The sequence below is a fragment of the Salvia splendens genome, unplaced genomic scaffold (genome assembly GCF_004379255.2).
Source record: "Salvia splendens isolate huo1 unplaced genomic scaffold, SspV2 ctg699, whole genome shotgun sequence".
Classification (NCBI taxonomy): Eukaryota; Viridiplantae; Streptophyta; class Magnoliopsida; order Lamiales; family Lamiaceae; genus Salvia; species Salvia splendens.
Window position 1 is genome coordinate 1 of NW_024599366.1, and position 15,546 is coordinate 15,546.

The window sequence follows — 15,546 nt, forward strand, 5'->3', positions numbered from 1 at the left end:
TCTCGCCAGGATGAAGCTCGTCTTCGGAGTCGTGTCGCTCCCGCGGAGCATCTCCTCGTCCTCGTCCGCCCTCGTCCACCCCTCTGAAAACCCTAACCTCTTCGCGTCCGGGCCTCTTATGAAATCCTCCCAATTAAAATTCTTCGAGGTCAACTCGGAGGTCCTGAAGCCGCCGGCCACCACGCTCGGCGCGGCGGCGCTGGCCATCCACTACGCGAACCTGATCATCGTGATGGAGAAGATGATCAGGTCGCCGCAGCTGGTGGGGGTCGACGCGAGGGACGACCTCTACTCGCTGCTCCCGAGCAGCGTGCGCGCTTCGCGCTGAGGGGGCGGCTGAAGGGGGTGGGGTTCACCGCGAGCGACCCGGGCTCGCGGACGAGTGGAGGGAGGCGCTGCACAAGATCCTCGGGTGGCTGTCGCCGCTCGCACACAACATGATCAAGTGGCAGAGCGAGAGGAGCGTGGAGCAGCAGAATCTGGTCCCAGCAACTAATGTGCTTTTGCTTCAGACGCTTTACTTTGCAAACCAGCAAAAGACAGAAGCCGCCATTACCGAGCTTCTTGTCGGCCTCAATTATATTGGAGATTTGAGAGGGAGATGAATGCTAAGGCCATTTTCCATTGCAGCAACTTCAACTAGATTGCTTGCTTGTTTCTTGAATTTTTGTATTAAATTAACTCTGGTTGATTCCTGCAGATCTGTGAGGATAGTGTTGGTTCTAACCCCTGATCTGTATTGTAATATAGTATTGTTCTTGTAAATGTTTTTTGGAAAAAAAGAAAAGAAAAAGATCGTACATTTGCAGTTCCATGTGAACATATTCTTCTTGCGCATGCAATCAGTATTACTCCCTTCTTCTCATTCAAGATTTACATAATGTCACATTTTGCTAGTAGAAGCATTTTTCTTCGTGTATCATTATTCAAGAAAGTGATCATTTTGAATGGGACGGAGGGAGTACGAGACGTGGAGCAATGGGATCCATATTTGGATGGACTATTGAATGATTTGAGAACATATGTGTATAAATATGATGGACAAAATTAAATATCAAAGGTATTATATGGTTGTTGGTGTGGCTTGGGTTTCTTGAATTTTGTTGAAGATTAGGTTGATAATACATTGAATATTGAGGGTGCATTTTTCAAGGGATTGATGGTGGCCAGCCATATAAGCATGTGCGCATGAGCTAAATGGGCCTTCACTTTTGGATATATGGAAGAATTAATGAAAAGTTTTGCTTCTTTTTAGTTCCCTTTAGGAATCTTAAAATTTGAAAAAGGTTAAGAAATGCCTTTTAATTTCTATTTTGTCGATCATGCATATTCAATTATTCCTTTACAACCATTTAATACATACATAAAAATATAAATATATTGATATGGATCAAATGGTTGTCTTCTTATAGTGAGCGTGTAAGTAATTTAAAAAAATCATTAAATATACTTATAATTGAACTTAACAAAATGAAATTTATTTTCGTTCGAATCATTGTACTTTTTTTAATTCGGTAAATTATGCAACATCATAATAATGTAAATATCTATTATTCTTGTTAACATATTATTAGGATTCATTTTTATTATTCAAAGCCTACCGTGTTTATCAAATCATATTGGTCTTTTGCCCCTACCATGTCATGTCATTATCGCAACAACACGAACAAATAATCACCAACATAGTAAAAAGCTCATAATTAAAGTTGAGGGATTAAAGCATAGTTGAGGGATTAAAGCATATATAGAACTAAACAATCACCAACATAGTAAAAAAAAACTCATAATTAAAGGGATTGAAGCATATAGAACAAATAACATTTACTATCACAAAAATAAGAGGTTCTTGAAAACAAAAGCCTCAATCACAAATCCAAATATATATCAATAGGTAAACAAAAAGGGAAAATCATTCAAAGTTGAGTCAAATTCTGTTTTATCCCATAACTTAAAAATCAGCCGATTTTAAAATCATGAAATTTCACCCACCATTGTTTTCCATTATTCAACCAAAAAATGTTGTATAGTGACATCCACATATGAGAGGTGGAAATACTCACTAGTGGAATAATACAAACAAACCAAACTTCATGGTTTTTCCGGACCAATTTTTCTACTAAAAAAATATGAAAAAAAATTAGAAAAACATAAAAAGAAAGGGTCAAATCCTACGTGTGATTTATCAGATTTACAAGTAGGGTTTTGTTTGTGAATAGTGATCTTCCCAGCTCCCTTGTAATCAAAGGTGCACCCATGCACACATCGGCACACGTGATGCAGCACTCCCAACTTTCTCCTGCATACGCCGCATCGACAAATCTTAGGCTTAATTGAATGTGTTATGAGTGAAGGGATATCGCATAAATTTCATGTAAAGGTTTGTTTAACCGAATTCACGTAAACGTCCACATATCAAGTTACGAAGTCAGTACAGTTTATGGGTTTAGTACGGACTTTGATTTTATTATAGTCGATAACAGAGACCTGGGGTCAGACTTTATGTGCGTTATTGATTATTGATGTGCTCAAGGATTCAAATTTGGAATTTATATATCTAATACTAGTCCGATTGAAAGATAATGGACTAAATTGGAATAATGACTTAATTAATTATAGTTAGATTATGAATTAATTAAATCATACTAATAGGGGAAAAGAGGCCCATTTACTTGGGGCTCGCTCATGTGTCGCTAGACTATACATAATCTCCATTGTAGAGAATTCAAGATATATAAAGTTAAAACAATTATTTCCTAGCTTCTGTATAACTACTGTAGTGGAAATTGTCATGCATCGGATTTGGCAATGCACATGAATACCAAAAGTGGTGAATTTAATGATTTTTTTACCACTTCTAAAATTTGGAAAAAATACTAGATTTTGCCCACACTTTTCGTTTATCCCAGCCAATATCCATATAATGTTTCATCAAAGGAAATATTGATAACTCCAGTTAGAAATAGAACAATCATATGTATGCAAACTTAACTCCCAAAGAAGGTAGCTCCTGCATTTCAACTATGGCTAAATCTGGCCAATTAGAAAACAATAGCATAAGTTTTATACAGAAGGTTTACATATCTCAACAACTTTACGTATACGTTCCATGACTAAAGGTAACCTCGTTTACTCTTAACGTCGTAAAACAAAATCTAAACCATCCCGGCTCGATACAGTGACAAGCCGACCCGGGTGTAACGTTGATCTTGGCTGTATTTAAGAGCTTATCCCACAGATCAAGCTCCCCTTTCTCGTTATAAGGACTGATTAATTTGCTCATATCAACCCAGCAATATAAGCCACCACTGCTTTCCGTGCACTCTAGTCCCAGCTCTTTCAAACCCGAAACGACTAAATCATACATGGACCGTATCCTTTGCCTGTTCGTATTGATGTATTCCTGGATGAATCTTTTATCTGAGAGCATCGGTGCCAGAATCTGCTGTGTTGGAGTTGAAACTGACGAAAATCTGGTTAATTTCTTGGACGCTTTCAGAACATTTTCATTGAAGGAATATATAACCCCAACTCTAAAACCCGGGATGCAGAGATCTTTGGAAAGTCCGTACACAATATGAACCCTGTCCTTGAAAGCATCTTCTGAGTCGACTATCTCAGCCATGCTCACAAACTTTTCATTCCCATACGTTGAGCCAGCAAAGATTTCGTCTGATATGATATGGATGTTCCTCTCTCTGGCGAAGTCTAGGATGTCGTAAGGATTCAGCATGTTCCCAACAGGGTTTGATGGATTTGATATGAGAATTCCACGGACTTTTTGACCCCGCTTCCTTGCCTGGTTAAATGCTTGTTCAAGAGCTGTGATGCTTAATGCGAAATTATCACAACTACGACAGTGAACAGGAATTAGTTCGACCCCTGTTCGCCATTTCAGGTCCCTATCGAATCTGCATATAATGGTAAGTAATAAGCATATAACGCAAAACAACATCAAGAGGCACATAAACAGAAGACAAAAATTTACTATTGGAATGTAACGTTAAAAAATGGTGCTTGGGTCAAATATTAGAATAAAAGGTTTCTTGTAATACCCGGGATAATACGGTGCGGGGACAAGGAATGCATTTCCGGGATCAGCTAGACAGAAACTTAGTATCTCAAGTGCGGGAGTCCCACCAGAAGTTAAAACCATTTTTAAAGGGTCGAAAGATACTTCGTTTCCCATAGCTTCTGTCATAAAATCAGCCATTGCCTGCAATATTTGAATAATATATTTTAAGAAAAAGGCAAAGGCGTATGGATCAATAAAGAACATAGTTCCCTAAATACACTGAACAAATAAACGAACAAAATGACTGAATCATGGAACAGATACTTTGACATACAATCTCTAAGATTACGATGTACTAATATGTTCCGAGAATAATTCGTAAAACCAGATAACATGTCAACGAAAGTACCTACTATAGATCACCACAATTAACTCATTATTTTACATCTCAAAATTTCTCTTAAGATCCTTCTTTTTTGCAACTGAACAAAACAGGAAAAACAAATTATCTATGGTTGATGAATTATTATGAACTAAATAGTCTTATACTTACACTAGGCAAACATTTATTACTTCTGAGACATTGTTGCTTCAATGTGGAGGCAAAGATACTTAGTTTCTCCGTGCTTCTCCACACACACAGATTTAAACACGCATCAGTGACTACAGCACTTAACAAACCACTCCGAAAAGCAGCAAACACAAGCCAATTCGGTATTCTTAGAATAAAGCAGCTAACAAAATTTCAATTTTCCAAAGTCCATATCCGTCATCTAGTCCAGACAAACTTCATCCATGGCACTACAACAGCAGCCAACGAAAAATATTCACTTAAGTAACCGTCCCGTGTAAGCTGCAAAATTTCAACTTTCCTTTTATGCAGCTCAAGAGATTTATTGTGATCAATGCAACCATTACAAATCATATCCTTCATGCTATCTCCAGTGAGTTTGATTAACAGAGTGTGTATATGTGTTTGAACGCATACATATTCGTATTTGTCTACGATTACTCCAATCTAAACGGCTAAGTAATTCAGAGTACTAATCAAGCAAACACAAAAGCTAACAATGTAGTGGCATTTCCCTTACCATTTTGAACTCCAACAATCCATCAAATGGCTGGTACGTCGCGATTCCCCTCAGTCCGGGATGGCCGCCTGCTCCGGACATCAAATCGGCCAAATTCTTCGAAAGCCTCTCCTCAATCAAATCCAATGACAACTTCACAGCCATTCCAACAGCAAAATAAATCAGTATCAAAGCAAATTATCAACAAATTACCCCCAAATTGGGAAACAAATCGTTCATTTTTACCCTATTTTCGGCGAGGCCGAGCTGGATAACGCCGTCGGGATTGGTGAGTTCATCATAGGCGTCCTCCCTGACGCGATCCAAGCCAATGTAGTAGGGCGATTCGTTCGCCTTGGCGACGTGATTAGCCCTGGCGGAGAGCTGGACGCGGCCCATGGAGGCGCCGCGGGAGAGCAAATTAGGGCGGGAGGAGGAGCGGGGGAGGTCGGAGGAGGAGGCGGAGCGGGAGGGAGGGGGGTTTGGCGGGGAGGGGAGCGGTTGCGCTTGAGGTAGAATTGGAGGAAGTAGAAGAGGGCGCAGGGGATGAGGGAGCCGAGGAGGATGCCGCCGCGGCCTTGGACGACGCCCTGCAGCGGGACGATGAGCCTCATGCCGGTGCGGGTGGGGCGTGATTCGTCGTTGGAGGGGTTTGTGTCATGTGAAGGCGGCCGCGGCGACGGCGGTGAGTCAGTGAGTGTAGTGTGTTTTTCGTGAAGTTTGAGGTGGTGATTTGCTTGAGTGAAGAGGAGAGATGGGATTCGTTTTGGAATCTTTTGCTCTTTGCTTTGTGAGATGACATCTAAGCCCTCTTCCCTTCGTCTCATGTTGCCAAAATTAGCCTCTTAATACTATTAAGTATTATCCCAAAATTAAATAGATCAAACTTGTAGAATATGCAAATTGCAGTTTTATCTAATCAATCAAATCAAGCACCAAAGTTTTACCAATATTTTAAATTAATATAAAAAAATTTAAGTTCACATATATCATACAAAAAGTTTAACCCTCCGTCTAAATCATTTAATACAGTTAACTTTAATTAATTTTTTATTCTTTCTCTATATATTACCTAGCACAATTGGTTTAGTTATTATGTTAACTAGTAGAAATTCCTCAATAACTTTTTCATTAGTTAATGCAACTTTTCATCAGCATCTCCATCTGTATGGATTCATGGAAATTCCTTTAGTACACACTGAGCTAGTTGCTTGCTGGTTGCATTTAGATACCGAAAATTTTGTTGTTTCTCTAGCATTGACATACTTGGATTTTACATGATTTTAGAGAATGATTTTGTATGAATTTAATCATATTTTGTCTATTATTGGGCGTGTTTATATCTATTTCTCTATTATGTTGGTATGTTGACCATTTTGTTAAGAATGTGTAGAAAAATGTATAAAATATGTGGATGTGCAGCAGCCTTGGTTTGAGACCATTTTTACTGGAGATTTTGAACTCCAATCAGCCCCAAATGCATATCAATCTCTTTGTCTTTGAAAGAGCTTCGCGTGGGTATCTCGCACGCTTCAATCGGAGTTTATAGAAGAAGTTATGGTCGTTATAAGAACACTGCGCGTTCTAGAAACTTTCACGCGGCCGGGTAAATTTTTACCCTGTAAATTAACCCGGCCGGGTACGGTGTTTCTGCGCTGAAAGGGTCAGAAACTGGTCGAAAATCATCACTCGGTCGGATGATTTTTACCCTTTATAATACCACCCGGCCGGGTACGTTGTTTTGGCGTATTCTTTTGCCAAAAACGCGATTTTGATGGGGGATTAAAGGGGAAAACGGCTAGGGTTCACGTATTCTACACCTACCGTCTCCAACATTCACACACACCCCCAAAAAGGAAACAGGAAGAAGACTAATGAACAACAAATCACAAAAACATAATTTGGAAGGACATGCCCAGGATCATTTTCATTTAGCACGCTAAATTCGGCAACAATTAAGAAAAGTAATGATTTTTTTATTACTGGCATAATTTTTGTATAAAATAATAAAAGGTTAACGGTGTTAAATGATTTAAACGGAATGTATCAATTTAAAACACTAATTAAACTTTTTGTATGATATATGTAAACTTAAAACTTTTTGTACAAATTTGAAATATTGGTAAAATATTTTGTATGTATAGTGTAATTATCCCCTAAATACATTCCAAAAACTGCATCTAAACAAACATAGTACTCTCTTCATCCCACTTTAGGAGTTCCGGTTCACCATTTTTGGGTGTCCAACTTTAGAAGTCCCGGTTGAAATATTCCATAAATGGTATTAGACCTCACATTCCATTAACTTTTTCCACTCATGTTTTATTATAAAATAAAACTAATATAAAAAAATATGATCACATTCCACTATCTTTTTTCCACCAATTTTCTTTACATTTCTTAAAATCGTGCCAAACTCAACTGGGACTCCTAAAGTGGGACGGATGAAGTACTACTCAAAATATATAATATTTAAAATAATGTGAGTTATATAAAAGCAAATAAGACTTTTATGTTCCTAATTAATTAAAGTAATTAGAATGTTATTCACACTAATTATATTTTAAATGGGATAATTAAGTGCCTGCACTACGAATAGAGACAAATTTTGCTTAACTTTTAGATTTACAAATCATAAAAATTTGAAGTAGAATTTAATTTTGTATGATTAAGTGTTTAATTTTAATGAATAATAATTTAAATTCATACTATATTAGTATATATTATAACTTCAAATGTAACTGCATAAATTTGAAATTACAACGCATTAAATTCTTTATACCAAATAATATATATATATCCTAAAAGTAAATGCAGCACAACTAATTAAAATCGAGAAAGAAATAAAATAAGAGGCGAAATTCATGTGATTAGCATTAATTAGTGGCAGCAATACAAATATGGACAAACTGCATGCCTACATCCTTAAAGATTTCCATATCAAAACAGTCCAAACATAAAACTAAAACTAAAACAATAGTATAGTACATAATTTTTGGAGCAACAAAGTAACAAATTTTTGATCTCCTATTGTTAAAACATACGCCATTTCCTTCCCTTCCAATCCATCAAACTGAGGGAACAAAATTGGGAATCCCTTCTTCAACTCCATTTCAATTTGTTGCATCTAATCATATCACAAAACCACCAGCCAAAAACTTACAAAGTGTTCTTCGAGATCACCTCTCCGAACCTCACAAACCACTGAGGGTCCGAGGAGGAGTTTGAGACCTCGTGCTGCTGCTGAGGAGTCTGCGGCTTGCCTACCACGAACTTGGCATAGTCGATGCTTTTAGGAGGCGTGGTGGCAGCGCAAGGCTTCTTGGGAGGAGGCAGCGGGAGCAGCGAGACGAGGACTCTAGCCACCTCGTGCATAGTGGGCCTCTCGGATGGGTGGCGCTTCGTGCAGAGCAGCGCCAGCTGGAAGGCTTTCCTCACGTGGGAAGAGTCCATGCACGTGACAGACACCTCAGGGTCCACGGCCTCCATCAGCGTGTTGTCGTCTGCTTTGGAGAGAACCTGAAGCCCTCCACACAGTTATAGCATATGAAAGGAAGGCTACACAAAAAATGGAAGGTTGAAGAGTTTTTTTACCAGCTGATGTAAATTGGAGTCGTTGTCTACAGCCTTCTTTCCGGTCAGGAGCTCCAAAAGAACGATGCCAAAGCTATAGACATCCGACTTCTCAGTCAGCCTAGACGTCCTGGCATACTCGGGGTCAATGTAGCCTATTGTCCCAAGAACATAGGTCGAAGCATGAGTTTTGGCCGTGGGGAGGCATTTTGCAATTCCAAAATCGGATAGATGAGCTTCAAAGTTGTCATCGAGTAGGATGTTGGAAGACTTGACGTCCCTGTGGATGATCTTCGGGTTGCAGTCATGGTGGAGGTAAGCAAGTCCATGCGCAGCTCCAACAGCAATCCTCAGACGCGTCTCCCAGTCCAGTTTCACCTTGGAATGACCTGCTATGTGAATGCATTTCCCGAGCTTAGGCCTATAAAGATTATCTCCAAACGAGGACTGAAATGAAGGTGAAATGAAAAGGAAACGCACGAACCATGAAGAAGATCCCAGAGAGAGCCATTGTCCATGTAATCATAGAAGAGGAGGTTTCCTTGGGGGGAGAGGGAGTAACCGTGCAAGGTGACAAGGTTCCTGTGCCTTATACTTCCAACTGTTTCTAACTCAGTCTCGAACTCACGAGAGTCATGAGGAAACTGCGTGTAGAGTCGCTTAATTGCAATAGGTCGGGAATTCTTCAACACACATTTGTATACTATGCTGGAAGCTCCATATCCTATGATGTATCTCTCATTCAAATTCTCTGTGAGCCTCATTATATCCTCATATGTGTGTATCGCCATGTCCATGTGAAGGACAACGAGCTTCGACGAACCTGATCACGGAGAGAGAAGGTGTGAATATATGAGAGAAAAGGGCGAAAAACAAGAAAATATGCATAAACCTTGCAGTGAGTTCTTGGAGCCCTTTATGAACTGCCTAGGTTGGTTGGACTTGTATATAGCTACTAGCACCATGGATAACAATGCGATAAACCCCAGCACGATACATACAACCGTAGTTCGTGAAAATACAGCTGAATCGAGACATTAGCAACTCAAATCAGAATCCAAGAATTCAAATAGAGATCAAGTATCAGGCAATCAAGGCTTAGTAAGATATCATACAGAACCTTTAGCTTTAGAGGGGTACGGATCGCATATCGAGCCCAACCAGTGACCGCAGAGTAAGGCGTTCCCAATGAAGCTGAGTTCAGCAGCGATCATAAGAAAACAACAGCAATGGAATAAACGTACATGAAATAGGATTTTGATGTCTACCTGTCAGGTGAAAAACGAGAGAAGTTTCTGCCAGAAGGAACAATCCCACTAATGTTGTTGTATGAAATATTCCTGCAACAGACCGAAAAACGTATCATTAGCTACCGAAGGAATGGCTGGTTTAAACGAAGACGTTGCTCTTAGCCACAGCGGGACTCACAGCTTATCGAGGCTCAAGCAGTTACTTAGTTGTTCTGGGATCTTTCCACTGAGATGGTTGTTGTTCAGTATTCTGTATCTCAGAGGAAATTGTGTTCATAAGTAAGCATAAATGGAACTTATTAAAGAGGACCAACTCAAAAACCATCAACATACAGAGAGGCTAAGTTCTGCAGCTGGCCCAACTCTTCGGGGATGCTACCCGACAACGTGTTGAATGACATATCCCTACACAATGAATGAATTATGAGAAAATTATGATATATTTACTATAGGTAAGCTGACTAGGAAGGTGTCTCACATGGTCTGAATGCTTCTAAGATTGCTAAACTCGCAGGAATGGGTCCGGTTAGATGATTATAACTTAAATTCCTACAGTGAAAAGCATACAATTACATATTTTCCAGGAGCAAATGAATGTAATCAACACTGTAAAGCACATCAGTCTTACAGAGTAAGGAGATGCTCGAGGTCACCAACGGAGGCAGGAATAGTTCCTGTGAAGTTGTTGCTCGAAAGATCCCTAAGGAAAGGAAAAACAGAAGAAAGTCATACGATACGATCATGTTATTAGTTATTAAACTTACAATGTAGAATATTTTGAAGATCTTACAATGTATCAAGATTGATTATGTGCCCCAGCTCAACTGGAATGCTGCCTCTGAATTCGTTGGAAGACAGATTCCTGCCGATCAAGAAGAAACAATTTATTCCAGTCATGTGTGCAATAGAGTGCTAAGGGCAACAAGCCAGGGAATAGGTAGAAAGTACAGGTATGTGAGGCTCTCTAAATGCTTCAAGCCCGAGGGAATGGATCCATTTAGTTGGTTTCCTTGCACATTGCTGCAAAGATTAGAGTTAGCAAAACCAAAAAAGGCAAACACATCTGAGAAGTAACTTCTGGAGAATAAGTAGACATCTTACAACTGATTCAATGCCGTGCAAGAGCTTATATTTTCTGGAATGGGACCTTCAAGGTTGTTGTTGGCCAGATTTCTGATGGAAGTAACTAAAACATTCAGCACTTGTATGATTGATTGAAGGTAAAAAGGGTACAGTGACTCACAGTTCAAAAAGCTGTTCCAGTTTCCCAAGCTCAGATGGAATACCTCCGGTCAGCTGGTTATCATTCAATTGCCTTCAAAATGAGCCATATTAGCATCAAGCCACAAAAACTGCTATGTAACAACAGCTTACTAAGTCAAGAACTTACAAATAACTAAGCTTTGTCATATTTCCCAGCTCGGGAGGTATTGGACCAGTAAGTTTGTTGCCATGAAGATACCTGAAAGTAGAACAATTGGATCCTTAGAGACCATTCAAAGAAGAGCTGATGAATAAAACAAAATCATAGTAATCAATAAAAAAATTCAGACTAACAGTTTTCCTGTGTAAGAGAGGTTGCCAAGAATTGGTGGAATTGGTCCAACTAATTCATTTTCGCTTAAATCCCTGAAAAAAGTAAGCGAGACGATTATTTCATGTATGCTTGTGATAACTCTTAGAAAACCATTCAACAAGAGATGAGCAGTATGCTTACAAGACAGCAAGAGCCTGCATCAGGCCGATAACCTCAGGGATCGCTCCCGTCAGCATGTTTCCCTGTAAAGACCTGTCCATGGCATCCGTGCTACATCAATCTCGACCTTAACACCATAAAAACTAGCAAGAAATCATTCACCGGATACAAGGTTAAGTCAATCAGTTAACTTACAGCGTAGCCACTTGTAAAAATCCGATATTGTATGGAATATCACCAGTGATCTGATTGTAAGATATATCCCTAATATGCAAAGGTATAAGACATTAGAGTTGAACAACAGAGGCTTAAAAGGAACAATCATAATTATACTCACAGAATCTCAAAGCTTGTGCAGTTACCAATATTGCCGGGTATAGCCCCAGTGAGATTATTGCCTCTAACATCGCTACAGATAGACGAGCATAAGATTGCAGCAAAATTCATTCATATGTTAAAAGTGTAAGTTCAGTACAGAAGAATGAAGAGCACTTACAAATACCAAAGGCCAGTCAGTTGGCACATGTCGGGGGACAATGTTCCCGTCAGCATGTTTCCTCGTAAACCACTGCAGTGAGCAAAATAACATGTTAGTACACAGGCACTCTTTTTCACAATTAGGTTGACGATTAGCAAATCCAGTTGCATTACTTACAGATATTGCAGCACTTCATTCCAGTAAATTAGCCTTGGTATCTCGCCTGTAAGCTGGTTTTGAGCAAGATCACTTGAATCCAACACAACAAACAGTCAGAAAACACTAACTATGCCTACTTCTTACAAGGATGGCAATCAGTAAACTTACAGAGTTTTCAGATTAGGATTTTGGGTTAGTGTCGAAGGAATTGGACCAGTAAGCTGGTTGTTCTTCAAGTTCCTGACACGGGTACATAATTCGCACATCAAGCTAAACAACTAACAACTTCATCAGAAATAGCACAAAGCACGTATATAACTCACAATAGCTCAAGCTGCTTAAGCTTAGAGATCGAGAAGGGAATGTCTCCTTCCAGCAAGTTTTCAGACACATCACTGCCAAGATATAATTAAAAACAATATACATCATCTAGATTCTTTCAATGGCAACCATACCACACAAGGAAGACCAACACAACGCTTACATAAGTTCAAGCAAGACACAATTTCCAATCTCATCCGGGATTTGACCTGTTAATTTGTTTCCTTGAAGATCTCTGCCAAAAAAATGCAAGTAAGAATGAAGCCAAGACAAAACAAGACAAGAAAGGTAAGAGAAACAAACAAGCTATTGGATTAAACACTTACATAGACTCAAGATTCCTCAAATCTCCAATGGCAGGTGAGATTTCCCCACCCAGGTTTAGATTTGACAGATTCCTTCATCCAAAACACCATAATAGAAGCTATGGTTAAGCAAAATCAAGAAAGTAATTTGCTGAAACTAAACCAACTACAACCAAGTATGAGTCAGGAATCAAAAAAGGAGGTAAAGGGACATACAGAGCAACAACAGACGTGGTGAGATTCCCACAAGATACACCTCTCCATGAGCAGAAATCATCATTGTGCACTTCATCCCAGTCCAGCAGCACATTGGCCACGTTGCTGAAGGAAGATTTGATCGCCATCAAAGCTTTGCCTATCGCCATCATTATTTAACAATTAAAAAAAGTAAGCATGACAAATAGCAAAAATGATTACAGAATAGTAAAATAAAAAAAGTAAACATAGGAAACGCCTTTTTCGAGATTCTCCCCAAATACAGTATTGTGATGATGGTCGTTAAATTCTGCTTCGTCCCAACATGGATATCACACGCACATTTCACAAGAAGAAGGGAGGGTGACATTGTTTTAAAATTATACACAAAAAAAAAGGAAATTTAGTTCTTTTCCTTTAATATTTCTGCAGAATTGAATTCCAGCTATCTAAGAAAACCCAGAAAAGTACTAAATGATTTTTCTCTGAGAAACCAAGAAACATGAAAAAGTTTGAAAGCTGAAGAGAGCAAGAAAAGCCCAGCTTCATCATTTAGATCAAAACAGTCAGCACACCCTTTTCCAGCTTAGATGCCAAAAATCAAAACTTTCTAAAATTGGCAAACTATTTTGAAAACGAACAATGGGCGCAGCAGCAAAAGGCCAAAAGTCACATTCTTCAAAATGAGAATCTCAAGGACAAAACAAACACCCACCAAAAAAATGTGAATGTTAAAAAAATGGATACCTTCATCGCTGAGAGATGAAGAAGCGAGAGGAAACAGAAGTAGTAAGAAGACGACAGGTGCAAAACGGAGGGAAAAACCCTCTTCCATTTTCATCTTCTTTCCTTCAAACCCACAGGAGAGGAGCTCAAAAAAGGAGTCTTGGAGCGGAATTCCACTTTAGTTGGTCTTGTCATTCATCTCTCTTGATAGCTGAATCGTGATATTGGTGGCAGTGAATGTAGGAATATGTGTTATGAGAGAGAGGGAGAAAAGAAGCAGGCGTTTGGCGTGATATGGAAGGCAGAGGAGCAGAAGCAATTAGGGAAGGGAGAGAGAGAGAGTTAAATGTTTGGCAACAGCACACAGCAAGCAGGGGTGGCAGTGTAGTACTGTTAAAAGCTAGGACGATGCGTTATGAGGAGAGAGAAAATGGAGTATTATGAGAGAGAGGAAACGGCGGTGAAGCGACGTTAGGCGTCCACTATGGCAACCGCCGCGGCGCCCCCCCTTCTCACACAGCCGCCAACCGCCGCGGCGCCCGCATCCGCCCCGTTTCCACACTATAGGGCGCCGCGGCCATCGCCCCACCCATTCTTCCTCCATCTCACCCAGCCGCGGGCTCGCCCCGAACGCGGCTATCCCGCGTCCGCCCCCCTACCGCCCCGATTTCGCCGTCCGCCCGCGCCCTCCACTATAACCGGCCCGCCGCCCGCCGTGGACGCGGCTATAGCCGCGTCCATGCCATAGTGGACACTAAAAGGATGTGAGATGTGTAGCAGCGGCCGTCAGCCGTACTGCCGTTTCCCAAAGAGGCTACACTTTTTTCATTACTCACTTTTACTATCTACATATCCACGCGCCGCTCTTAATCATCTTTTTTCTTTGGAAATTCTGCAATTATGGTTTCAAAATCGCAACTTGGAATATGGGATTCAGATGGTTTGAGTATTGAAACGATAATGGGATTAAGATATAAGGTTCATCTATACTATTTTTCTCTTATCCGTCCCTTAAATTATTATTCATGGTCTCACTGTACTTTTTTACTTCATTTCTTAACTAAGGGACGGAACCTACAACCCTCTATCTCTTATCCGTCCCTTAACCATCTCTTAAAAAAATAATTCCAACGGATAATCCATTGGCGAATAGAAACGCGCCACGTCGACTGCTTAGCGGCACGGACGTCGTCCGTCGCAGCGAGCACCGCTGCGGATGCTCTAATATTGATAATTACCCTTTTGTTATGTGTTTTCATATTGGTAGTTACCCTTCGTTGAGTTGCGGGTGGATGGGGATGGTCGAGCGACTGGCTCCATGCCTAGAGAGAGACGCGCGATGGGCGCTGCTAGAGGCGCGACCACTCATGAAGTCCGTTGTGGGGGCTGAAGGCGCGATGTACAATGATTATTGAAAAAAATGCTATTGTTGTTTTTTTTTTGAGAAAAAGAAAGAAGGAAGAAATGAAATAAAACAGTTTTTGGATTTAATGATTTTAATACCTAATTAATGGCATCCTTAATTAAAATTTTTAATTTCTTAATTACTAAAAGTTGATTTCATTAATTAATGTTTTTTAATTTATTTCTTATTTAATAATTTCCATAATTAATGGTTTCTTTGACTAAATAAAATTGGTGGAATTCCTTAATCAATAAATATTCTATGCACAAATATATATTTAAATATTTTTAAATTTTAATGAAATACTTTGGTATTATATATTGTCTCGTGTTTTCATTTTAAAAACTGAATAATAA

General features: G+C 39.7%; 1 protein-coding gene and 2 pseudogenes across 1 annotated transcript; 1 reads left to right on the forward strand and 2 right to left on the reverse strand.

The window, feature by feature from the left end:
* Window positions 1-10: 10 nt before the first annotated feature.
* LOC121790996 lies at window positions 11-728 on the forward strand (annotated as a pseudogene).
* A 2,195-nt stretch (window positions 729-2,923) lies between these two features.
* Window positions 2,924-5,721, reverse strand: LOC121790995 (probable aminotransferase ACS12). Its single transcript, XM_042189072.1, is given in 6 exon segments — window positions 2,924-3,117; window positions 3,119-3,908; window positions 4,053-4,213; window positions 5,104-5,235; window positions 5,329-5,562; window positions 5,565-5,721. Coding segments are annotated over 6 exon segments (1,506 nt in total). The 5' UTR covers window positions 5,697-5,721; the 3' UTR covers window positions 2,924-3,060.
* Window positions 5,722-7,926: 2,205 nt separating this feature from the next.
* On the reverse strand, window positions 7,927-14,219 carry LOC121790993 (annotated as a pseudogene).
* Window positions 14,220-15,546: the final 1,327 nt, after the last annotated feature.